Source organism: Lissotriton helveticus, chromosome 2_1 (assembly GCF_964261635.1).
Source record: "Lissotriton helveticus chromosome 2_1, aLisHel1.1, whole genome shotgun sequence".
In the NCBI taxonomy this organism is placed as follows: domain Eukaryota; kingdom Metazoa; phylum Chordata; class Amphibia; order Caudata; family Salamandridae; genus Lissotriton; species Lissotriton helveticus.
In genome coordinates, this window is record NC_136059.1 from 32,403,089 (window position 1) to 32,431,034 (window position 27,946).

The following is a 27,946-nucleotide window of genomic DNA, read 5'->3' on the forward strand; positions in this document are numbered from 1 at the left end:
GCGCGGGCCGCGGCTGGATGTCTCCCCAATTAAATTTACAGTAGGTCGTACGCTGGCCATTTCTCAGTAACTGCCTGTTGTGTATTCCAGCGGCATCCGTGGTTCTGCATGTAAAGTTTTGTTTTGTTTTACGCTTTAGGTTTGTACGCGCATGCTACACAGCTGCACAACAAAGAGTGTTGTGCAAAGCTGATCGTTAATTTGTTCCAGTGACATAAATCACCCCTGACCGGTGCAGCACCAGGCACGCCACGCGGCCCTCTGTCTCCGCGAGGATCGATAAAACAACTGTTTTACTGATGTACTATTATTGTGCACATTTTATTTACATGTGAGCGAGAGGCGAGCCTGCACGCCTTTCCACAGTTTTTCACAATTGACTTGGGCTGTCTTGTCATTTCCTTCACCAAGAGTTTACAGCCCATCCGACTCCTCCTGAGGACTGGCCTCAGCCCTGTGTGCATTCCTTGCCTCCAGCAATTTTAGGCAACAATAAAAATGTTAAATTAACCCTGGTGATTATTGTTTTTCCTGGAGAGTTTTGTCTAGTGGACGTTTTGACTCGTGGAAAGGTAGTGCAGAGGGTTAATGTGCCTGCTGCAAAGAACGTGTACCATACAGATCACACAGTGCATATAATGTAACTAGGTCAGTGGGTTACTGCTTTTGTCAGAGAGATCCTTTTGTGACTTTCAGTTTATAAGTTAAACCTTAATATAGAACAGTGAGTTATTAACTGTCATCAAAGAGCTGCATGCAAACTGCACAGTATAGTTTAGAGTGTCGTGATTTTCCCTAGTCTTTCATGATCCTAATGTTGTATAAAGGGTTAATTTCCATATAAATCAATTCTTATTACTAAAGAGAACCCGAACCATGGTGTTAGATTTTAAATTCTGAGTTTGTGCTTCTCCAGACCAAGCACTCTTAAAATATATTGTCTAGCCGTTTAGATGACATGTGACTTCTACATCTTGTATTCCTTTGTCGAATTTAACATTTCCTATACACTGATTTATACAAGTATGATTGATTGTCTCTGTGTAATGTGTGTGAGACGTAATGTAAATGTAAATGTACAGGAATTTATATAGCGCAAATCACCAAGCGGTTTCTAAGCACTTGCTTAGGGAACCCGTCCTGGTATTCCCCTGTGAGATAACCCCGGCAGGGTATCCGCAAGGTGAAAGCCAGGCATCCCGCCGCGAGGGGCCGTAGTGGAGATTAAGCAAGCTATTGCCCAGAGTCGCAGAGTGTGAACCCCTGAATCGAGTAGGCACCGAAGCGAGAATTATCGAGTCCATGGACATTTTAGGACTCAAGACCCCGCCGAGCCGGGAATTGAACCCTGGTCCCGGGCTGACCTCTGCTTCCAGGTCTGCCTCCTCTAACCAGTGAGCCACACAGTGTAAAGTGCTCTGACACCCTACACTGGTATGAGTGGCACTATAATACTAATTAATTGCATCTCAGAGAGAGAGTAGTTATGGAGACTTGAGGGGCACGGTTAAAGGGTGCTAGTAAGGGTATCCGTTGCGGATCTGGTCATTGGGGGGCGCCAACAAACATTGTCTCACCGGGCGCCATCAATACTAAAGCTGGCCCTGCTGTGTGCTGTCTTCATGGCCTGACAAATGGCTCGCATGCTGCCTACAAAATAAACTCATTGGTTTGCTGTAAGCAGGCTCTTTCAAATGCAGGCAGTAAAATTCAAGCCATTTGTCAGGACAGAAGCTAACACAGGGCCTGCCTGGTGACAGATTCCATGGGTGGCCCCAACGGGGCTGACACAATGATCAGAAGGGGGGTGCTGTCATCAAAGTTGCATGCCTGACTGAAGTCTGGGATTTTTAAAAATACACGGGTAGCACGTAGCAGTGCACACAGAACAGGTGTTGCAATATGATATATGAAATCTCTTTATTGATGTCATAATTACACTTTCACAATTGCTCTATTAACCTTCTTCCTTTTTCAAATTTCCTTGAAAATGCACCAGTGCCCACTCTTTTTTTTCCGGGGGGGGGGGGGGGGGGGAAACTTCCGGTCCTCCTTTACGGCAGTCAGGCTCACTCACTATGCTCACTCACCACAGGGCAATTATCACAAACTTTTGCGCCTCACCACTTTAAAATCTCACCAGCCACCACTGATACATAGGAACGTCTTATATAATTACCAAAAACAAATGCCACAAAAACCATTGAATGCAGTGATTCGCACATGGCTTGATGAGGCGGTTTAGAGCATCTTTTCAGGGACTAATAGTTTATGTGCTTGTTTCTACAGACCGTGTTGTTCTGGGCCTGTGAGGAGCACCCCTCAGAGAATGATTGGGAGGACCTGACGGTGAGCTTCAAAAGGCTGGTGAATTATCTTGTGTTTTACCTCCGGCAACGAAATCTACCCCATTACTTCCTGGGTGCAGGTGTCAACCTGTTCAAACCGGAGCATCGCCCCCGCCTCCAGGAGCTCCACGATGACGTCATCAAGTTCAAAACTTCTCCAATGGAGTATTTCAAATGATAATTCCCAGGTAACCCCACCACATTTTGAGCAGAGGTTTGTTCATCCCACATGCACCCACGACTGTTTTGAAAATTTTCTGATGCTGGGATTGTGGACCCTTCAGTCGAGCACCCGGTGGATTTATTTTATACTGCGCATGCCCTAAGCATCATCTTGGTGCTGGTGAAAGGTGTTTATTGTTACTTAAAACCAGAGGAAATGTGGCTATTTACTGTGTGATTTTATTTCTATTAACATTATGTGGCATGAAAACGATGTGATTTTAGGAATCTCAATTTCTGTATTAATGTTAACGCAAAGTCTGACACTAAGGGACTAATTAATATTATAGCAGGGGGCCATCTCTCCATCAAGGAGACCAGGGAGACAGAGTAAATTACTCTCTCTCCCTGATGGAGGTGACCACTAAGCTGGTGATCCTTTCTAAAGCATTGGCTGGAATGGTCATCATGGCGGTTCCCGTCAATGCTGTTATAATTGGGTGCAAGGCTCCGTCAACATTACAAAGCTCTGCACCACACTATTTTCTTTTCTACATTCAAAAAGAAAATCCTGAACATTGGAAATAATAAAAGAAAATGCGCCTTTCGCCATGGGAGCGCTCCCATTTCAAGAGGAGCATTTATCAGTTTTCACTGCCCCTCATCGCTAGTGGTTTCCTGGTGGTGACGGACACTGAAAACTGACCTCTGATTCCGTCCAACTAAATTTGGTGGTTGGAATTAGAGGTCTGCATGGGCATTGGAGGGTTTTAACCATAGTGGAGGTGGAGTAGTCTCTGCTGTAATTAAATCGAAGGTCCGTTTGCTTTTGAATTTGGCTGGCAGATCATTACCTTTGCGCTATGTATACTCCATCGCCGTTGCAACGGGGTATACATACATCCAAGATATAGGTTAAGCCCTAATTCTATCTTTTCTTTAGGCCCCCACCCATATGTGTAGTCTTATCTTAGACTGAATTTTGGGAACCTTATATGTAATGTTATTTTATGTTAATGTATTTATAAAGTGTGTGATTACCTAGAGATGTTTTGGCGCTCAGAGAACACTGGCCACAATCCAGTGGAAAAACTAATGTCAGAAGAAAAGGTAGATCTTCAGGTCTTTGCGAAATGGAACAAAAAATGTAATACCCGGTGCAGGTCAATTCAATTCAATTCAATTCAATTCAATTCAATTCAATTCAATTCAATTGTCCTTATTCGATCTTCCAGAGGCAGATCATAAAAGATACACACAATATAATAATCATACAATAAAACACACAACATGTTAAAAGAAACATCTATGGTTAAAAAGAAGTGGTCATTTGTTAATTCACATTTGATAAAGTGACAGTGCATAAAAATTGGTTCCAAAAACATCAAATCAGATAAAACAGCATAGTGAGAGAATGAGGAATGTAAGAAACAGAATACATTTTGCAGTACGGAGCCGGCAATACTTGATTAAAAACAAATATAAAAGCTTGTTTTATCAAAACAGCCTATGCCTTCGTTTGGCCAAAGTGCATTTCAGAAAGCTAACAACTGCGTAGCATACGCTACAGTCATTGAGTCGCAAAAAACAAATAGAGCGGCTTTAGATTTAGAAAATTTGTATCTAAGCAGCAGAGGTGATAAAAACTTCCTTAGTAAATTGCAAATAAAATTGGCAGAAAAAGACAAAGTGTGAAATAGTTTGATTAGATTGCTCATCACAAGGACAGGTTCCAATAGAGGCAGGTGAATACTAGCCTAATTGAAAACATATTAACTAGTGAACAGAACCTACCCTAAATCTAGCCAACAGTGTTTTCTCATGGACGTTGTAATAGTATGTAGATGGGGACGCCCTCTAAATTTACTTCAAGCCAGGGAAAAGAGGGGAAAATGTACACACATGAATAAAGAATTTCCCTTATGGCTTACATAATTTATACATTGTGTCTCAGTTCACATCAATATCTCATGTCCTTCAAAATATGCTAATAACACATTTTTTAGATTTGTATTTATCAAGTTTTATTTCTTTTTTTAAAGAGTATATCAAAAAAGAGCTTTTTTTCCTTTTTAGATGCTTTTTTTATATAACATTTATAACATTTCTTTTTTATAAATTCATTTGGACAATTAACACATAATTCATCATTTACATATTTGTTTCAAGTTTTTATCCACAAAATGTAAAAAACTATCCTGATGCCCACACCTAAATCACACTCAACAGTCGTTCATACTAACACTTGCATACTATCCATTTATCCACTAAATATTCTTTCTGTATGTAAGGTTTTGACAGAGAAAGAAACTCTGACTGAGTAGCAACCACAGAATGTTATGTGGGATTCCACGCTAGGTCGACGCGCGTTTCGGCGAACTTGTACCACCTTCCTCAGGACCTCAAAACTGCTATTTTTTGATTATCGTGTGGATGCAGGGTATCCTCAAGCTAGCGTTGCTACAAGTTGCGGGGTCTGTCAATATCCAAAGGGATATTCGTATTGGTTTTCACTCCCCATATCATAACTGACTTATTTATTCAAAACTATTCTCAAAACGGCTTCACTTTTTCAACTTCTGTGCGACTTCAGTAGAAATTTTTTGTTTTCTGTATTTTTCAGGTCTATAAAAACTTTGCCATCCTTGTGATTAGCTTCGTTTTGTTGTCCAAAGTCGAGGGAAACACTTTTTATACGAGAGGCCACATCTTATATAATTGCCATAAGTTACGGCAGGAGTTGTCAATATCAGTCCACACGAAGGCCGTCATGGACGTTGATCACATATAATAAATATGGAGCGATTGTTGGTAACATTTGGATAATACAATTATCTCTGACTAAAGGTTTGGAAACTTCTGTTAATTCCCTCATCACTAGTTTATACTTACGAAAGCTATCCTGAACCCATGTTTTGTCCTTTTTTTGGATGGACTCTGGATGCTCGAACATCTGGACACAACCAAGGGCCAAAAAACTATCTTTAATATATTTTTGCGATGGAATAGCCAGACCGTGGGCACAGGATAAACAATCTCTAATGACTGCCCGATTAAGAGCGGCTTCGTTGTTATACTGAATTGAGCACCAGAGAGCTAACGGAGCAACATTGATGATATCTTCGACATACTCCATGCTTAGCTCCAGGTGCAGTGGGAAATGTGAGGTTGCGGGAGGCGACAGAATCTATTCTCCTCCGTCTGCATTGCATGAACATCCCTGCCTCCCCAAATACCCATTCCATACGTTAAATTTGGGAGGCATTTCTGATTATAAATATCTAAAATCGGGGCAATATGTTTTTTGTCAATGTACATTGCGAGCGCTGAAGTGGTACCTACAGCTTGGGTGTGACGAGTTATCCTATTATTGGTACGAGTTGACCATGTACATTCGTCATCGAAATCTATGCTCAGGTAAGAAAAGGTGCTGACCCTACCTAGTATTTTACCATCAATATTTAAGGTACAGGTTTTCGTATTTCTGGAGCCACATACGATGGTGAAAGTTTTCTCAAGGTTGGTCTCCAGGTCTTTCATAAAGCTATCATAACTAGAAATAAGCTTCTTGAGGCTGTTGGCCGTCATTTGCAGGAGGACCGCATCGTCATCATAGGATAGTGTGGGCACAGCCTTCTTCGCCACATACGGAACGTCTGCCCCAACAGATACCAAATCGTTAGTATAAAGGAAAAATAGGACTGGGGCTAGGACACATCCCTGGCACACCCCACGTTTGATGCTAAATGGCTGTGTACATGCGCCAGCACTGCCCTACCTAACTGATGCTGTGAGATCATGGTGTCAGTCTCTAGAAAATAAAACCAAACCTGCATCAATATGCATACTCTCTAAAAAAGCCCCAAGTGGGTAGAAACTCCCTTGGCATATTTGTATTTTGCCATAAAAAGATGGAGTTTGAGGCACTGTTCAATAGTCCCAAGGCCCTTCCTAAACCCATAATGACTTTGGACAAGTAAACTCTTTTTATTGATCCAGTCAAGTAAACTGTCCAAGGCCACCCTCCCAATGACTTTAACTGTGGAGTCTAGCAGGGGAATCGGCTGATAGCTTTTGGCATCATGCACATTACCTTTTTTAAAAATAGGGACGATTATTGAAGAGCTCCATGACCTTGGCACACCCAGGTTACAGACTGCGTTAAATACCAATGTAAGAATCGGAGTCCCAAAAACGGGCTTTCTTCGCTGCTATTTTTAAAGTCATCCTACCTTTTATCTGCTGCTATTTTTATAGAAGCCTTGCAGAGATTGGCATTGTATTTTTCACCTATCCTGTTGAGCCTCAAGTGAATCATTCCTCTTCACCTCTTTGTCAGCCTGGCGACGGTTTGAAGGCTTTCACCCCTCCTAACGTAGACCAGGTTCCGCAGATTGTTAGATCAGTGAAAGCAGGGGCTCCATCAGAACCCTGAGAGGGGGGTTATTGGTTTAAACTTATGTTGGGCAAAAGGGATCATTAGTTGCACAAAAAAGGGGTTATGGTCGCAGTAAATCTCAGTAAGGACCTCGCTGTTTATTATATTTGGAGACATGCTCCAAGAGCTAAAGATATAGGTCCCGATTACGATGCGGTTGGGAAATCTTCCCGATCAAATGGGTTTGGGAATGGTTTCCGGCCAAGACGAATTGGGAGAGTCCGACCGACTGAGTATGATGCATCTGGATGCTTCCAGATACGATTTGGTTGGACTCCCATTGACTTCAATGGGAGCCTATGTTCCTAACCGCATCGTAATCTGGTCCTCGGTCGGGAAGAAACATTCCTCATTTGATTAAGAAGGAGCAAATGCCGTTAGGAGGCCATTGTGGTTTCTGAACTCACTACTTGCAGTTTCAGATGTTTGATATTTACTCTTCCATTTAAAGCGAGGAGAAGAAGATCGAGCTGCCACAATATCGAGGTACAAATATTGAGTAACAGAATATCGACTTCCTATCTACAAAAGGTAAATATAAAAATATTGAATCCTAAATATCATTGTTAATAAAATAGTTTGCTAAAATATCGACTTGTCTTAAAAGTAATATAAAATTAATTAAATAATAAATATAATTAAGTATAGCTTCTTAATAAGAATTAAAAAAGATTAAAATTAATAGATAATAAATGTAATGTAAAAAACATGCATTTTCAAATGTTTTATACATATTAACTTAATAATATTAGAAAATAATATATATTTAAACAAAATATTAAAAACATAATTTAAAATATAATTACATACATATATAAATAAACCTATAACATGAATATTAAACTAAATTATGTATAATAAGTTAAAACATTAAAATAAATATTAAAAAAAATAATAATATTTTACACTACATTAAATATAACAATACTGAAAATTTTGCATAGCGTAGGGGATAAAATTACTATTCCTACTCCAGCGAGTGGTACAGTAGGGAAAGTGCTGGATAGCAGGTGGATAAAAATGACTATTCCAACTCCTGTGAGTGGAACAGTAGGGAAAATGTTGGATAGCGGGTGGGGAAAGATTACTATTCCCACTCCAGCGAGTGGTACAGTAGGGAAAGTGCTGGATAGCAGGTGGATAAAAATAACTATTCCCACTCCAGTGAGTGTAACAGTAGGGAAAGTGTTGGATAGTGGATGGGCAAAAATTACTATTCCCACTCCAGTGAGTGCAACAGTAGGGAAAGTGTTGGATAGCGGGCCGGTGAAAATTACTATTCCCATTCCATGGAGTGCAACAGTAGGGAAAGTGTTGGATGGTGGATGGTTAAAAATTATTATTCCCACTCCAGCGAGTGCAACTGTAGGGAAATTGTTGGATAGCGGGAGTTTAAAAAATACTATTCCCACTCCAGTGAGTGCAACAGTAGGGAAAGTGTTGGATAGCGTGTGTGGGAATAATTTACTATTCCCACTCCAGTGAGTGCACCAGTAGGGAAAGTGTTGGATAGCGGGTGGGTAAAAATTACTATTCCTACTACAGCGAGTGCAACAGTAGGGAAAGTGTTGGATAGTGGGAGGGTAAAATTACTATTCCCACTCCAGTGAGTGCACCAGTAGGGAAAGTGTTGGATAGCGGGTGGGTAAAAATGACTATTCCCACTACAGCGAGTGCAACAGTAGGGAAAGTGTTGGATAGCAGCTGGGAATAATTTAATATTCCCAATCCACCAAGTGTAACAGAAGGGAAAGAGTTGGATAGCGTAGGGGAATAACTTAGTATACCCACTCCTGCAATATAATTAATTTACCTCCCACCATTTTCCCCTATAAATGTCACCCACAATATTGTTAAATATTAATAAATTAACATAATTAAATAATGAATTAATTAACTAATAACAATTAACAATAAATTAATAACATCAAATCTAAATTAATTCACACAATTAACACTATAAAATACCTTTTAATAAATATTATATAAAAATATCAAAAATTACATTAAAATTAAATTACTTCCCACCCTACTCCCCTATCAACCCTCAACCCACTCCTAAAAAAGTACACAATTAACATATTTACAAATTAAGTATTAATAATTAATATCTAATTAATTACAAATAAAAAAACACAATTAAGAATTAATTATTAATTGTTATTAGTCAATATATAATTAATTACTAATAAATAAATTAACTTAATTAACAATATAAATTATTAAATACTAAATTATTAATTAATTAAATAATTGATTTATTAATTTCAATTAATTTGCTTTCCACCCTATTCCCCTATAAACCCACAATCCACTACAGAATTAAATTATGCAAAAAGTAATTAACATATAATTATTTAATTCTAAGTAATTCTTAAAAAATATATCATAATTAGGGCTTTCGGTTTTATGGTATTTTTTCACGTTTCCGTCTGTATTTATCCATATTTATATTTTGTCAACTTTATCTGTATTTGTCCATATTTATTATGGGTTTTGTGAAAAAAATAAAGCTGAAACTGGTGTATTTCTGTATTTAACCAATAAATATGTAGTCACGCTTGAATGCCTGCCAGGACTCAGTGATCTAAACACCTGCAGAAGATAAATCATTGCACCTAAATGAAAATATGCACATTTCAGTATCAGCCTTGTGCATATCTACTGCTGTTTAACCTCTTTACTAAAAATCCCTTTTGTTAAACCAGCTTACCTATCAATCCACACAGTTTTTGGCCTGGCAGTCATGGCACAGTGTATTTAGAATCACTCAAAAAACACAAAATTTCCGTTTTTATCCACATTTAAAAATAAATCCATACAAGAAAATAAATGGTTTTCTGTATTTATCTGTAAAAATCAGTAAAAACGGAAAACAGGAAGCCTTAATTATAATTAAATTACTTCCCACCCTATTCCCCTATAAACCCACAACCCACTACGCAATTAAAGTACGCAAAAATTGATGAACATACAATGCATTATTTAAAAAAAATTCAAACATACATTACAAAAATAATACATACTTGTAACACATACTAACATACAAAACACAAAAAAAGTCAAAATTATTAAAAACGATATTTTTACAAACAATATTGCTAACTTTGATATTATGAAAAACGATATTTCTTACCTGCATGTTGATATTCTTACCACTATATTTTTGCCAATCGATATCCTGTCCACTCGATATTAAAAACTCAATATTTTGTCCACTCAATATTTCTAATTCGATATTGTGACTAGTTACCGATTTAAAGAGTAGGCGGTACCCCTTCACGACTCTTTTAAATGTTCTTAATTGAAGTGTATTAACAAAGGGTAGAATTGTCCTACTCAGTTTTTTGCAATAAAAATAAACTTCTTTTTAGTCCATGTGCATCGAAGGCCATCGTACTGTATATTCATTATCAAAACACTTTATTTCGGTCAAATGACCATAAAAGTGCAACAGCAATACATACATACAGTACATAAATAGCCACCATTTTAAGTGCTCATTTCCATTACCAATAAATGTCCATTCAAGCATTTTATAACGTCCTCTGAAGGGACAATGAGCTCGAAACAATATAAACCCTCCAAAAATACTAAACACTGGACTAAAGGGGTCTGCCAAGTTGGATGTCTACTCCATGCCGGTAAACAGCATTTACTTTGCATGCTAAACAACGCATGCCATAACAACGCAGTCGTTACAACAACCGCGTTGTTATTTAGCATACCGTTACAATGCAAGTTGGAAAAAGGACTTGCGTTAGGGGGCAGAAGGTGTTGGATTTAAAATCCAACACCTTCCCTAGTGTCCGCACAGACTGGAGTTGGAATAGTAAGTTATACTATTCCAACATCCAGCGCCCCCTAAAAGCAAGTCGTTGTTCCGACTTGCGTTGTAACAGTATGCGAAATAACAACGCGGTCGTTGTAACAACCGCGTTGTTATGGCATGCAAAAAAAAGGCCTATATTCCTCGTGATGTTTGATCGACCCCGCCGTGCCGGAATGACCCCCGCCATATTAGCATGGCTGGGGGGTCTGCGGCGGACGGAAAGACCGTCCGCCGCTTTGGCGACCGGGGCGGAAAAGGGATTATATGGTGGCAGTGTCTATCAGACACCTCCATCCATTTTTGGATGGGCATTTACCAATGTCGCCACGGAAAGGCATGCGGAGTCTACTTCGCCACTGCAGGGCCTGCATGTGCACATTACAACTACTTGCCAAGCCTTTTCCTCCCATTTTATTACACATAGGTCACCCCTAAGCTAGGCCCCAGGTATCTCTATGAGCAAGGAGCTGTGTAAGCAAAAGGTGCAGTGTCCCCCTGGCACTCCTTTGTCTCCCCAATAGGGGTTCAATGGTTCCACAAATATACTCAAATAAAAAAAAATATATATCATCCAACTGTTCTTTTGCCTGAAACTCAAGTGCATTGAATCCTTAATAATTACATTTCATGTTTATCCATTTCACTCATTCATTAAATGTTCAATCTTTGAATCCTCAATGCATTTCAGACATCATTGTCCTTCATCAAGAGGTTAAATTTATGCTACAGAACAAAAGAAAAACAATATAACAATGTATGTTCAACAAATATATCAAAATTGTACATCTGATTATCATAACATCACTGTTAGATGATCACTTGTTCTCCCCTGACACAGATAGAACTCTCTATAAGGTCCATATGAGACAGGTAATCATGGACTCTAGGTGGTAGACACTATTGGGACTCTATCGGTTCAGCAAGAATCAGGCACACATGCGAATATATATAATGATATTGTGGGGTATAGATTTGAGCTGTTTTGCAATATTTCAAGTTCCTGACCTCAAATTGGGGAATAACACAATCCAGGGCCACCTAATCCTTTATTTGGTAATTCAACCTTAGTGCTAAAGTCAGACTCGAACTCCTCATGTTTTGTAAGCAGGACTTTCTAAAGTACTTCATACTACATATAGATCTTTCTTTTTTTTAATTTCTGTAATTTTTTATTGTAGAAAAAATATATATTTACATGGAGCATAACATATACGTGGGTGGGGGAAGAAAAAGAAGAAAAAAGAAAGAAAAAGAAGGAAAAGAAAAACGCCCGGGGGAGGGGGGGGGTGGGGGTTGGAATGCTTCGTTTCTGGCTTCCAGTCTTATTGGAGTAGGTCCGATTTCCAGTCGTTCGAGCGCGGTTTTGTCGTTTTGGTCCTCCGTCCCCCGTGTTGGATTGATTGTCCTTCTTGGTCCCACACCCCGGCCACATGCGGGAGAGATAGAGAGGGAGGAGAGAAAAGGAGCAGTGCGGGTTTCTGGTGTGTGCACTATCAGGTGGTCCATATAGATCTTTCTAACAGTGGCAGGGCGGGCTGGAGGGGACGGTCTGATTTGCACATGGCTAGATCCAAACTGGGGTGGCGTGAGGAGCAAAACAACGATGGATTTAGGCCCAGATCTCTCTACTGGGGGTGAATGTTTGACATTGTTCAGCATTCCGACCATCAATTGTTCTTTTTGCTCAGGCAGTGTATGCCGAATCACCCTTGATTCCCCAGAAAACAACGTGTTGCCTGACTTGTGCCGTACAGGCAGTTCGTGCGTAAGCCAATGAACCACATTTGTTTACACGTGTTGCCAAGGCAACGTGGAGACCTCAGAACAGTGCAGCCTCTACCCTCCCCCAGGGAGCACAACACTCGTTGCCTGTTCCTTGCTAGAAACCCGGAGGGAGGAGCCCGACTGGGCTAGGCATTAAGACAGGAATCCAAAGATGATGATAACAAGCATTTACAAGGCAACAGGTCTCGCATTTACACAAGTTTGAGTTATTGGCATTGTAAATGACAATGCGTTTTATTTGTGTTTCAAAAACCAAAACATTAATAAAAAATGCCTAGAAAAATCCAAACTTTTTTACTAGACCTGCAGGGGTCTAGTGACATGAATAATCTACTCGACCTAATTATAATGCTTTTGACCCTTAAACTGGTTTTAAACTGTGTGATCCTGGGCAAGTATTTTAATTCACTGAGACACCATTTTCTTCTTTATCACATATGAGAGCTCCTACAAATACGTAAGATCAGCATGTCTGCTGTACATAAAACTCTTGTTTAGTTTAAAAGACTAAATCTTTGCTCCATATATAAAACAAATCTTGCCACAAATAGGATGACGGCTGAGTAGCCTCAATTCATTAACCACATTGTCATCAGTGCAGGGGCATGAATGTTTAAAAACTGTCACTTTTAATACATACATAACTAAAGCATGAGGTAGCAACACATTTGCAATCAGCAGATTTTACATTGAAATGCCGACAGAATTTCCCAATGACATGTGGTTTTACAACTACATAGTATACAATGTTTTGAAATCGAGTTTCTGCAAATATTTGTCATTTTCACATCACCAAGTAAAGTGTTATGATTTGTTTTGCTCCTGTGTAAACTTTGTTTGCAACACACTTCTGAATTGCAAAAAAAGTTCTTTCATAATTCCTGATATATTTTGAAATAATTGTACTATTTATTTACAAGCTATTTAAATGTCCTGTTAGGAAAAAAAACTGACATTTTACAGATTTTTGTTTCACAATTATTGTCAGATAAATCAGTTGACAGAAGGCACTAACTATAATAAGAGAAGGAAAAGTGAAACAAATTTTCCATGAACAGATAAGCAGCAATTACTAAAAAAAAAAACTAACATTTGATCTCTGTCCTTGAACATACAGCAAATGTGTCAAGACAAAAAAGATTTAAAGGCGTCTTTATTGCTTACTCACTTTCTGAATGAACCAAACACCTGTTCCTTCCAGTTTAAATTAACTCGCCAGCATGGTCGAGTAATTGCAAAAAATTGCTCGACCTGACAAAATCTCTGTCCACATTGCGAGTGGGCAAGAGGATTTTTCGTGTCCTGTAAAAGGCATTGTCATTTACAATGCCAATAGCTCAAACTTGTGTAAATGAGAGACCTGTTGCATTGCAAATGCTTGTTTGCATTTGCTACACTGAACTGATACGGACAGCGCAGCAAATTAATTAAGTAAAGCAGCGCGGCTGCTAAGGTGAAAGTGTACCGTGCTGGACTAAGGAAAGCCCATTAAAGAAAATAGTTCACACCCGCTAAATAACAGAGACCGTGTAACGAGCCAAGTAAAAGGTCCAGTCTTTATGAGCGGTAACAAATGCAGACGCGGCGGTACCAAGGCGGTACTAAGAAGCCTATGTACTAATCAGAAGCCAGCATTTTTGAAGGACAATGACACAAGCCAATGACAAATATTGGTGGAGTGTGGACGAGGCTTCCAAGTCATACTCTAATACAGCATGCCTCGCAGAGCGAGCAGCGCATGCGCGCTTCCGCTAGGCTCGACCTCAAAAAGAAGATTTATTTTAAATAATAAATATCATGAAGGCCCACACGCAGGTGAAATCCATACGTGCTGCTCCTGAACGAAGTGCCGACAAATTCATCCGACATTCCATTACATCATGTAAATACCCAACAAAGATTCCATGATGATATATCATAATGTTGATCAACCTGATTGGACACAAAAGTCAGGAAATACACTTGCACTATATGGCACTGAGATCTAAATAAATAATTGAAACATTGCAAAAAAGAGCATATTTACAACACTAGGGATCGCTGTGTTCTTTGCCCTTGAACAGCCCACGTGGCCCCAACTCTCAAGGCAGTTCCCCCGCCACTTTCACAAATGCGGCAAGGCAGGCGAGTGTAGTCGCCTGGCGCTCCAGCAAGCGTGGGCCCTGAGAGACGCGCTGTTGCAAGGGACCGCAGGAGGCCCCTCGGGCTCTCACTTTGTGCAACTCGGTTGGGCCGATAGATGCCATCACAAGGAGTTGGCGGAGTGTTGAGTTGCCCGCTCCCGCCTTAAGGAGTCCTTTGATTAATCCCTGATGAGGATCATTGTCCCTAAACAGACTGGTTACCATTAATGCCCTGGTAGAAGCAAAGGTGCTTCAAAGCTTGTTGTTTATTTGTTGTATTTAATGTGGTCTTAACATCTCTCAAGGAAGCAAATGTTTATTAGAACATTGGATGCCCTTCAGACATTTATTGTGATAACTAGAACGGTACTTGTGGATATTTGTATTGCATTTGTCTTGTGTGAATAACATCCCAGAAAGTACCGTATAACTGCTAGTAGGAGTGCGGTGCTTCTGTGCCCAGGCTTTTCCTGCGATATATAGGATTGCTCCTGAAAGGTACTGTGCACTGGGGAAAGAGACTCTCTGTTACCCACATCATGAAGTAATAATTATGCAATGGTTATTTTCTGAATCTAATGGGACATTGTGATCTGACATTAATCACACTACTTTTGGACCTCATGTCATTTTGATCTTCTGATAAATATAATACTGAAAGTACATTTTTAAACAATCCTAAGTGTAGTTTATTTTGTGGTGTAGTCATTGTGTTGCTGTGTGAGTTTGTTGCACAAATGCTTTACACATTTCCTCTGATAATAAGCCTGCCTGCTCTGCACCAGGCTGGCAGAAGGTAAGCACAGGTTACCTCTGTGTGTAACTGACTTGCCCTGGCGAGAGTGGTGGGTTCTGCCTGGCTTAGGTGCATACTCTGGCCTACCAGAAACCCCATTTCTTTTTTTTTTAAGTTTGATTTTATTGAAGAAATGAAGAAAGGGAGGGAGGGGAGGGAAGGGGGAAAGTAGTAGTTACAATGAATATATAACTGAAATAGGCAGTACAATAAAATTCTCATGATAAGCAAACATAACAAGCATGAGGATTTATGAACAAATCATATAAATACGAATTAAAGATACAATACAATACAATATAATGAAAATTTAAATTATAATTACAAGAATAAGGCAGAGGGAAAATCATGGGGGGTTGCGTACCTCGACTGTGCTAGAATCTGGAGAGGGATGCACAGGAGCAGAGGAAGAAAGATATGTCACTAAAGGAAGCCAAACCAGGTCACGTTTAATTGCTAGGGAGGTGGGGGACACATAGTTGGTATCTAAACGATGATGAAAGCAGACTGCATTCCACCAAGATTGGTAGGAGATATTGGTAGCTTGCTTCCAGTTAGAAGTAATGGTATGGAAAGCTACAGCTATGAAAATGTCAAGTAATAGATAGTGACGGGGAGATTGAGGGAGATCCGGTGAAAGAGAACCAAGAAAAACTTGTGAGGGGGAAAAGGGAACTTGAAATTGGAAAATCTTTTGTATTTGGTTCCAAACTAGCTGCCAGAACTGGGAAATAGGAGGACAATCAAATAACATGTGTTTGAGATCTGCAAAGGAACAGGAGCATGACCAACAAGTAGAGGGGGAATCTGATGAAAAACGGGATAAAGCAAGTGGGGTAAATAAAGTTCTGTTATAAATGAAATATAACGTTTGGGTAGTATTAGCAGCTCTAGAGGTTTTATGAAGTTTAGTCCATATTTTATTCCAAAGAGGTACCGGCCATTCCTGAGTAAGATCCAATTCCCAGGCATTCTCGATTTTAGACTTTAGTCTATCATTGGTGTAACGGAAAAAATTGTACAGAGCAAAAGCAGAGGGAGAGGCCTCCAACAATAAGGAAGTGGGTTTACGCTCTAAGGGAACATCATTGGAAGATGATAAGGAGCGAAGGTACAAGATCAGGACTGGGTAGAGGGCAGCGTGTTGTGCTTGAGCAAAAGCTGGCAGTGAGAAAGAGGTTTGAAGAGCCTGAAAGGAGAGAGGAGTACCATGAGAAATTAATTGAGAGATCCAACATAATCCTCAAGAATGCCATGTTTCCCAGAAGATGATGCGATTACGGATTTTGAGAAGCGAATTGTTCCAGATCGGCTGTTCGTGAATGGAAAGGAGGGAAGGGTAAAATGAAGATAAGTAGGTTAGAAGGAGAGAGCGGGAATGAGAAATAACAGGCGTACGAAGACGGGCTGAAGGAGATGTAAAGGCCATGAATTCGTGAAAGGTGAAGGGGGAAATAAAGGAAGACTCCATACTCAACCAAACAGGAGGGTAGTGAGGAAGATCAGAAGAGAACCAACGGATTGATTGTTTCAGAGAGAAGGCTCGATGGTATTCCCTGAAGACAGGAAAGCGTACTCCAGAGTGAGCTTTGTCCTTGCGTAAGGAGGCAAGAGCTAACCGGGAGCGTTTACCGTTCCACAAAAATTTCAGCAGTAAAGAATCGATCCTTTTAAAGAAAGAAATTGGGATGTGTAAGGGAAGCATGGAAATAGTATAAAGAAGAAGGGGGCATAGCATCATCTTTATAGAGTTGAGTCGACCCCACCAGGACAAAAAGAGTGGATTCCATCGAGTAATAGCCGCCTCCATTTTCTTGGAAATATAATAAAAGTTTAGTTTGAGAGTATCAGACAAGAGAGGAGCGAACCAAACACCCAGATATTTGATTTTAGATGGCTGCCATGAGAAACCGGTTTGAGAAAAGAGATGTTTCTGGCAGAGAGGATTTAAAGGTACAATTTCACACTTATCAGCGTTTAAGCGATAGCCAGAGACTGCAGAAAAGGAAGAGACCTGCTGAAGAAAGGAGGGAATAGAAGAAATAGGATCCGAGCAATAAAAAAGAATGTCATCAGCATAAACCGAAAGTTTAACCTGAAGAGATCCAATTTGGAAACCAGAAATGGTGTCATCCAGACGAATCTTAGTAAGGAAAGGTTCCGGAGCTAAAACAAAAAGCAAAGGGGACAAAGGGCAGCCCTGTCCAACTCCCCTATGTAAAGAGAAATAGTCAGATGACATTCCGTTAACAAAAATGGAAGCCTGAGGGTCGGAATAAAGTAGAGAAACAATAGAGATGAATTTGGAAGGGATGCCGATCCAGCGCAAAGCCTGGAACATAAAGTCCCACCCAATCCTATCAAAGGCTTTCTCCGCGTCTAAAGAGATAGCCGCAAAAGGGAGAACCATAGAGGAAGCCTTGTTAAGTATGTTAAGGAAAACATGAGAATTGTCTGATGAGAGACGACCCTTGACAAACCCCGATTGTTCGGTTCCAATCAAATCTGGTAAGAGGGGATCCAAGCGTAACGCTAATATCTTAGCTAGGATTTTATAATCAGTATTGACCAGGGATATTGGCCTGTAGTTCTTGCATAAGGAGTGATCCTTATCCTCCTTGGGAATCAAACAGATTAAAGCCTGCTGAAAAGAACCGGTTGATGAGCCCGGTCCAAGGAAGGATTGAAATAAGAGTACAAGCTTAGGAAGAAGGAGAGAAGTGAAGTGACTATAAAATTCGATAGTAAAACCGTCCGGGCCTCGAGATTTCCCGTGACGTAGTTTAGACACAGCGTGAGAAATTTCAGATAGTGAAACATCTCGTTCCAGGGGGTGAAAATCAACATGAGAAACCGGAGGAGAGGGAAGAGATTGAAAGTAAGAAAGAAGATCAGCAGACTCCGGGACCCGTTCAGGAGTGTATAGATTGTCGTAAAACTTGACAAATTCAGCAAGAATGTCTTTATCCTTAAATGTAGATTCTCCAGAAGAAGTCTTAATGGATTCAATCTTAGTATGCTCCTTTCTTATCTTTAAGTAATTGGCTAGGAGTTTTCCCATCTTATTCTTGCCTCCATAGTAACGAGGGTTACATTTTAGTAAGAGATTAGAGGCGGCGGCCGTTGTAAATTTGTTAAAAGAGATTTTTGCCTCAATAAGTGCCTTAAGGGAAGACTCAGATTTAGAAGCGTAATAAGCAAGTTCTAAAGTTTTAATGTCAGTTAAGATTTTCTCAGACTTGAGCTCACGGAGTTTCTTCCGCCGAACTACAAAGTTGATAATAAAACCCCTAGAGGCTGCTTTAAAAGAGTCCCAAACCATGACAAAAGGGGAATTAGGGGTATGATTTAGCAGGAAAAATTCAGTGGCAATGGCGCTAAATTCAGAACAAAAAGTGGGTTCCAAAAGCAAAGCATTATTGAAGCGCCATCTGCCGGAATGGGGAAAAAAAGGGAGTAAGTCAATGTCCACAAAAACCGGAGCATGGTCGGAAAGCAGAATGGAAGCAATTTCAGAGCGAATAGCATGTTGGGACAGGGATTTACTAAGGAAAATATGATCAATGCGGGACTGAGATTGGTGGGGAGGGGAGAAAAAACTGTACTCTCTAAGGTCAGGGTTACACAATCACCAAATATCTACCAAAGCATTGTTTTGAAAAGTATTTACAAACTGAGTATGAATTTTAGAGGGGACAAATTTGACTTTGGAATGACGATCAAGGAAGGGATCAACAACCTGATTACAATCACCTCCGAGAAGTGTGTAATCCCCAGAGATAGAGGACAACTCAGCAGAAATAGAGGGCCAGAAGGATCTATCAATCCCAGTAGGAGCGTATACATTAAAAAGGGTGAGAGGAATATTGTCTATAAGCAATGTAACAATAACCCAACGACCGACTACATCACATTCATGAGAGATTGAAGAAACGTTTAACTTTTTATGTAACAAAATTACAACAGCATTCTTCCTGGAAACTGTGGGAGAGTAAACAACATCACCCACCCAACAACGCTTGAGCTTTAGAGCCTCTGCTTCAGAGAGATGAGTCTCCTGGAGGAGGGCAATATCAGTCTTAAGTCTTGCTAAATGTGACAAAACTCTTTGTCTTTTAATGGGATTATTCAATCCCTTAACGTTCCATGTCGTTACACGGAATGGAACAGTAAAGAAAAACACCTATCAGCAACATGCTTATTAATACATAAAAATGAACTGAGAGAATTGAGAAAAATGCAAACATAGTGATGAGGAAAAAAGGAAAAAGGAAGAGAGAGACAGGAAGGAAAAAAGTAATTAATAGGCTAAAGAGGAGAAAAATGGAAAGAGAAAAACCACTGCTACAGAGAAAATATTGAGTTCGAGAAAAAGAAAGGGGAAGTAAAGGGAGGAGAAAGGGGGAAGAGAAGGAAAGGAAAGAGGGAAGAAAATCTGTCAGGAGAACAAGTGCAGAAGAGTAGGATAAAAGGACAGAAATGAAAACGAACAAGAAGACAGTACATGTCCAAAATGAGCGACTGAAGTACATACTTACGAAAACGAAAAACGCAAAAACGAGGATGGGAAGGTGGCGTCGGGAGACAACAGCGACAACATCCAGAGCGGACATCAATCCTCTAATATCATGAATCCAAACGCAGCATATAGAACAGTATGGTACACCAGGGTAAAAAGAGAAAGAGAAAGGGGAACATCTGCAAAAAAACAAGAGAAACAGACTAGTGAATAGAGGAATGCATCAAAAGAAAACAGGAAAAGAAACTAAATATGAACAATAGAGACACAAAAGAATAAAATAACGAATGTAATGGGAAACATTAGGAAAGCACAACGTCAGCATGAATAAAGAGACAACCGGACCATAGCACAACAAGAAGAAAGAGTCAGCAGGTCCCGTCAACCAGGATTTGATACATCTATAACATCTGGACAATGTCGTAGAAGAAACGCTTGCAAGGCTGCAGGATCATCGTAGGTGGTCGTTCTGTCCTTATAAGTGACCTTGAATAGGCAAGGATGAAGGAGACCATATCTAGCATTGAGTGCCCTAAGCTGAGGTCTCAAGTCCAAAAACTTCTTCCTCCGATCCGCGGTGGTCTTGGAGACATCTTGCGATAGAAACAGGCGGTGTCCTTCCCATATGATTTGTTTCTTGAGCTTGGCAGGTGAAAGGACCTGTAAAAGGTCAGTGAATTGCAGGAATAACATAATGACACCTCTAGGTTTGCTAGCGACCTTGGGACCAAGGCGATGAGCCCGTTGGATATTGACGGAGGCTAAGGCCAGAGCGTCCAAGATCTTGGCGAGAAAGGATTGGAAGAAAGTGGTAGGATTAGACCCCTCTGTAAGTTCTGGAAGTCCATATAAGCGTAGGTTGTTCCTACGGTTCCTGTTTTCCAAATCCTCCGTCTGGCGTTTAAGGAGGAGTATCTCCGCCTCCAGTGACGGGATATTAGAACAAGAAGATTGCAAAGAATCTGTCGTAAGTTCCAGAGTCTGAACACGTGAGTCCAAAGAAGACCATTTTTCCTGCATAGCCTGCATGTTTTTGGTGGTGGCTTCCATAAAAGGTTTGAATGCACGAAGTTCTTCCAAAATGAGATCCATAGAGGAGGATGATGAGTTGCTCCCTGGTGATGGAGGATCTTTCTTGAGACGTTTAGAGGAAGTTAAGGAAGACGGCGCCTTGCCTTTGCTACGTTCTTTCGGGATGGCTCCACGAGTTGAAACAGCTTTTGATGACGCGTCGTCCTCCATGTCTTGGTAAGGAGAATCCGAATCTGAGCCAGCCGGCAAAACAGAGGAGGCAGCCAGTTTTAAAGTACGAATTTTCCCCATGAAAAACTGGAAAGTCAGGTGAAGGTAAGCAAGCCGCCAATGATGAGGAAAACAGAACTATTAACACAGAGTAATGCAAGAAAAAATGAGAATAAATTGAAGTCACATGAAGGCCAAACAGGGCGGTCTGATGCGGGCCAGACAGGGTTACGCAGGAGTAAGGTGGTTAGAGGATATGTGTAGAAGTACACGCTGAAAGCTTGTAAAGGCAGATCCTGAAGCGACAAGTTCCATCAACGATGAGTGTCACTGCATGACTCAAAAAGCGTTAGCGAGGGTATATATGGCAAAAAGCACAGCAGGCCATAGAAACTCTAGTGAGCTGAATGTTAAGAGGAAAAGCAGGGAACATGAGGAGGTTGGTAATGGAGGACATAGGTAGTGCGCAGAGTAATGGTTAGACCGCTGACAAAAGGCTCTCTGTAGGAGAAAAGGCCAGGAAAGAAACAATCAACATCTGTGCCAGGTCACCAACGGTTTCCAATGTAGAATAGTATGTCTGAAGGAATTGCAGACATCTTATGATTCACGGTCCCTCAGGAATACACAGCCAGCTCATGAAAAGTAGATATAAGGGGTAAAGACAGGATCCTTTGCGTAGTATGGAAGAAGCGCAGTGTAGGCAGCAAACAATGATGAGGGGTTCCAAAATACGCTATAAGAGCGAGCTGCGGTGATCAGAGAGACCTTGTGGAGAGGTGAGGGAATCCACAAAATGGCGGGCGGAGCCGCAAATGCCAGGTCGCTTCAAGCGCAAAGTAAAGGAAATGTCCAGAAGCAACACCAGGGTGGACGGAGGGCTCACCTCTTGTGCAGGGCCGTATTCAGGATAATTGGCTTAAGTTGCGGCATGTCAGGAACTTCTCAGCCGGCCGCTGCCGGCGCACAAAATGGCGGCCGCAATCGCCGGAATCAGCACCTCCGTGTAGTAGGCGAAATTCAGTGCGGAACCGGGAAACAAAGAGGGCATGCAGCGCACCTCACGTTCCGGTCCGCATATTCGCCTCAAAACAGCGTGAAAACCCCTTCAGTGCTGCGAAGAGAAAGTGGTGCGCTGAGGCTTGTGCCGGAGCTCCGGAGCTATGCCGCCATCATGGCCGGCGCTCAAGCGACGCCCCCCCAGAAACCCCATTTCTAACACTAATATTTATCAATAATGAAGGTAACTCATTTCACTTATTACGCATCTTATCCACATTTATTCCTTAATATTGCATATATGTCGATGATCAATTGTTTAACATGGTTGATGGCTGGCATTCCAAATGTCTCTTCTCCCATTAATGTCAAAATATGTCCGCATTACCAGAAATTAAAAGCAAGTAACATATTTTTAAAGTCTCTCATAAACTATTCCACAAAAATAAACTGGTATGAGGGGTAAAGACAGGATCCTTAGCGCGGAGATACCCCTATGGGGGTCGATTCCTGCGCTATATAAGAAAATAAATAAATAAATAAATAAACTTACTAAGGCGTTAGGTTAGAAGGCTAGAGTAAGGTGATTGGTTGGAATGGCTAGGGCGGTTGACTCTGCATCTGGGGAACTGGGTTTGTGTCTCAGCAATGACGCTGACCATCGTGTGATTCTGGGCAAATCACCTAATCTCCTTGTGCCTAACAAAAATGAATGTGTCCTCATGTAATGCAACTGGTGCTATGTAAAGCGTTTTGATACCCTATTCGGGTCAAGTTTCTGCTATATAAAACTCTGCAAAAAAAAAAAAAAGAAGCTAGAGTAAGGTGAAGGGTTGAAAGGCATGAACAAGGTGTTGGGTTGTAAGACTAGTGTAAGGTGTTGAGTTCTAAGGCTAAAGTAAGGTGTAAGACAGGTTGTAAGGCTACAGTAAGGTGTTAGACAGGTGGAGCTAGAGTAAGATATTGGGTTGGAAGGCTAGAGTAAAGTGTTGGGTTAGACAGCGAGAGTAAAGTGTGGGGTTGGAAGGTTAGAGTAAGGTGTTGGGTAGGAAGGCCAGAGTAAGTTGCTGGATTGGAAGGCTAGAGTAAGATGTTAGACAGGTTGGAAGGCTTGAGTAAGGTGTTGTGTTGGAAGGCTAGAGTAAGGTGCTGGATTGGAAGGCTAGAGTAAGATGTTAGGTTGGAAGGCTGGAGTAAGGTGATGGGTTTTAAGGCAAGGGTGAGGTGTTGGGTTGGATGGCTAGAGTAAGGTGTTGGGTTGGAAGGCTAGAGTAAGGTGTTAGACAGGTTGGAAGGCTGGAGTAAGGTGATGGGTTTTAAGGCTAGAGTAAGGTGTTTGGTTGGAAGGCTAGAGTAAGGTGTTAGAAAGGTTGGAGGGCTAGAGTAAGGTGTTGGGTTGTAAGGCTAGAGTAAGGCATTAGACAGGTTGTAAGGCTATAGTAAGGTATTGGTTTGTTAGGCAAGAGTAAGATATTAGACAATTTGGAAGGCAAGAGTAAGGCGTTGGGTTGGAAGGCTAGAGTAAGGTGTTAGACTAGTTGGAAGGCTAGAGTAAGGTGTTAGAAATGTTGTAAAGCTAGTGTAAGGTGTTGGGTTGGAAGACTAGATTAAAGTGTTGGGTTGTAAGGCTAGAGTAAGGTTTTGGGTTGTAAGTTTATAGTAAGGTGTTGGATTGGAAGGCTAGCGTACGGTGTTAGGTTGGAAGGCTAGAGTAAGGTGTTAGACTGGTTGGAAGGCTATAGTAAGATGTTGGGTTGTAAAGCTAGAATAAGATGTTAGGCAGGTTGGAAGGCTAGAGTGAGGTGTTTGGTTGTAAAGCTTGAGTAAGGTGTAAGAGAGGTGTTGGGTTGGAAGGTTAGAGTAAGGTGTTGGGTTGGAATGCTAAAGTAATGTGTTAGACAAGTTGGAAGGCTAGAGTAAGGTGTTAAACAGGTTGGAAGGCTAGAGTAAGGTGTTGGGTTGGAAGGCTAGAGTAAGGTGATAGACAGGTTGTAAGGCTAGAGTACGGTGTTGGTTTGGAATGCTAGAGTAAGGTGTTAGACAGATTGGAAGGCTAGAGTAAGGTGCTGGGTTGGAATGCTAGAGAAAGGTGTAAGACAGGTTGGACCGTTAGAGTAAGGTGCTGGGTTGGAATGCTAGAGTAAGGTGTTAGACAGATTGGAAGGCTAGAGTAAGGTGCTGGGTTGGAATGCTAGAGAAAGGTGTAAGACAGGTTGGACCGTTAGAGTAAGGTGCTAGGTTAGAAGGCTAGAGTAAGGTGTTGGGTTGGAATGCTAGAGTAAGGTGTAAGACAGGTTGTAAGGCTAGAGTAAGGTGCTGGGTTGGAAGGCTAGAGTAAGGTGTTGGGTTAGAAGGCTAGAGTAAGACTCTTGAACTAAATGTACAGACTACATAGTGACAATGCCTACGAGGAATATGTGCAGCACATTCTCGTGTTAGAAACGAATTTGCGAAAAGTCACCATTGGAAAAAGATGTCAAGCTAAAAAGGGAAATCCAAAATGGAGATTAAGGACAGACCCGACAACACAACATGCTTGGCTTTTCCTCTTGGTCAGTCTCCTACTCCTGGACCAGGCTCTCTCCTTCATTGTTTCAGCAGGTGGGAGACTTCTCAGCAAAGTCTCAGCTACTCAAAGTGCAGACTTCAGGTGATGGCCCCTCAACATCCATGTGTGAGTCTGGTTGTCATACAGACACCAGCCCTGGTCACACGATAGTCCTTCAATTACTCTAGAGATGCCCCCTTCCTTGGACGAGAAGAACCTGAACTGGAACAAAGTGGGATACTTTGGATTTCACTTTTATACTCGGTTTTCATCCGGTTTGGGTTGGTTCTCTTTCAAATGTCAGTGTATGGGTGCTTCTCGGTAATGACTCTCAGCAGGGAATAATGATGCTGACTCCAAGCAGGAGTGCACATAACAAGGGCACAGAGTGACGCGTGAGAGCTCGCAGGAGTGCACATAACAAGGGCACAGAGTGACCCGTGAGAGCTCGCAGGAGTGTACATAACAAGGGCACAGAGTGACCCGTGAGAGCTCGCAGGAGTGTACATAACAAGGGCACAGAGTGACGCGTGAGAGCTCTGTACCTAATGGTCATCTGCCTTCCTAAAGCAGAAATCAAGGACAGATGAAAATATGTACCTAGAAAATATGTATTTGCCTTGAACAACAGACACTACAGCCCCACCCCTCATCCCTAAATATTATCAAAATGGCAGTGCTAAAGAAGAACTAATCAGTAGTAAGGATTGCGAGGAATTACTATAGGTTGCCATACATCTATGTCCCTCAGTATGGTGTCTGGGTCTGCACTCTACAGTCATAGAAATGCAGTCAGTACACTTCCACTGTCTGGGAACGCAGTATCCACCCTTCACCGTGGAGCATGACAAATCAGGAACCCGCCAAAGTTGATACCACTTGCCTCCAGTCTGCAGACTTTCACCAAACAGAGCCCTGGTTCCATACATGGGCACCACCCTCACTGCACACACGTGCGATCAGCACATATACAGAATGTCAGCTCTGTCAGGGTTCCATTAAACTGGAACTTTACGCCAGCTTGGTCAGGAGACTTCACTCTCCCCTGATCCAGCTAGTAATGGTCTGGTCCTACTAAACATTCACAAATAGGGTCACCACAGAGGCAGCAAACATGGCAGCTCCTGGGTTTCCCTTTTGTGGATGCCTCATGGGCAGTGAGTGAAATGATAATATAGAAGTGCAGGCATTTACTACTTAGAGAATTGCTTGCTGCTGAGAAGTGCCGGTAGGCTCCTATTAAATGCATTCCCACAGCGCGGAGAAGTGCCGGTACGCTCCCTTTCAAAATAAAGAAGTGCAGGTACTCAGTACTGGACACAAACTGCTAACTTGAAGCACTGTTCAAGTCAGAGGTGCAACATTTCTTGCTGCCATGGTTCTCGAGGGGGTCAGAAGTGGATACTGGCATGGTAATTAAAGAAGTGTGCCTATTAGCCAAAGGTCTGTCTGGGAAGGGGTCTTGTGGTTGTGGTGTTCAGGAATGCAGGAGGAAGAGGAAATAACCAACAGTGGCCAAAAGAAGTGGCAGAATCATAGATGGTTGCAGCGCAGGGCCTGACTGGCTGTAGCATTTCCCCGGTGGGCTGCCAGGGTGGGAGCTGGTTTTGGGCCCCCGGGGGCCGTTTTTGTTATAGGGCTGCTTTTGCAGCATAGCTGCAATATCGGCCTCTGTAACAAAATTGTCAGAAACCGGCCCCGGCAAACAGCTCGGCCGCAACCTCAACCCCCCGGGTGTCCGGCCGAGCACTTTGCTAGGGCTGCTTTTGGTTCCCAGTCCAGCCCTGTTGCAGGGTCCACATTTACCCTGTTTTGAGTCACTCAAGGTTACCGGAAATTTTATGAGGGCTGAAATCCCACTGCTGCCAGGGAAAACCTGACTTCGCTAAACAGACTGGCTGACTCCACTCGTGGAGGAGAGCCAACATCCTGTGTCTGAGATGTTGTGATATTGTTGCTACCTCTTTTGAGATATGATCCTACAAGATTTTGCCTCCCACTTCTCACTCGGGAGAGTCATGAGGTGAAGATTATTAGGTTGTTTTTTAATTTCCAAGAGTATTGATTCATGTAGAGTTGTACTGATATGTGGTATCGAACGACCTGTAATGGGGCCGCTCCCACTTGTCGGACCCCTTGGAGTGGCTTGTACTATACTCACCCCTTTCTCTGATTCTGGAGGAAGCAGGCAAGCCAAGGTTCTGGTTGGAGACCCCCACTGTGGTTTCCAGACTCTCCTGCAAGCAAGTGAGTGGTATCAAAGCCGTCAAGAGTCGAGCATGACCACTTCTGCAGCCCCACCCACGCCAGGCCTGGCTCGAAGAAAAGATCCTTTTTAAAGTCCATTGGATCACTTTCACACTCCCTGCGGGGGCCTTTGTACGAAGGCAGGATTTCTCTGGGTGCAACACCCAATTCTTTTACATCAGAAAACCATAAACTGTTGGATACTGGTTTGGTGTTTGGACAGAATATCGATTCCAAAATATTGTGTGAAGAATATCGAGGACAAAAATATTGTGAAGGTAAGTTACTACGGGTGAACATAGTTTCACTATCCGTCACTCCACATATATGTACAATGAGGATACTCGTCTTCAAGGTAAGATGTGGAGTTAAGAACAGTAACTCTATACTTACCCCTTTGCACTTACCCTCTCGATAATTGGTCCTCGATATTTGTGACACAATATTCTGTCCACATGATACTTTTTGCATTGTTATCCTGTCAGACGACAGTTGGATTTATCACTGTTTGTTTAAAATTGTTTCTGGTCAGCAGAGCACCGAGCGTCCTTTACAGCTTCCAGCTTAGAAATGACCTTTTACTATGTGGAAGTGTTTGCAGCATCCTACTTACAGGCAACAATACTTGAAAAGAGCTGCTTGGCAGCTAAAATGTGCACCATGTAGTTACAAGAACTATTATAACACAACGCATTGCGAGTGTGCAGGTGCCCTTAGTGTCTGCATCTCAGTCAGATCAGTACATAAGAGAGGAGGGGCGTCGAAAAAACTACAACAAACTACCATTGGCTTATGTTGATGTGACGAAACATGTATACGATGCATGATCTATGATCCATAATGTCTATCATATCCCACCCTCTGACTCCCATTGGCTTATGGACATGTGACGTATCACGTACATGAT

General features: G+C 41.6%; 1 protein-coding gene across 1 annotated transcript in view; it reads left to right on the forward strand.

The window, feature by feature from the left end:
- LOC144819190 (protein mab-21-like 3) overlaps positions 1–27,946 on the forward strand; it is a 112,952-nt gene that overhangs the window by 84,715 nt on the left and 291 nt on the right. The window contains 1 exon segment of the mRNA XM_078677166.1: positions 2,290–2,536. Within this exon segment, the coding sequence (XP_078533292.1) occupies positions 2,290–2,526 (237 nt within the window). The 3' untranslated portion in view covers positions 2,527–2,536.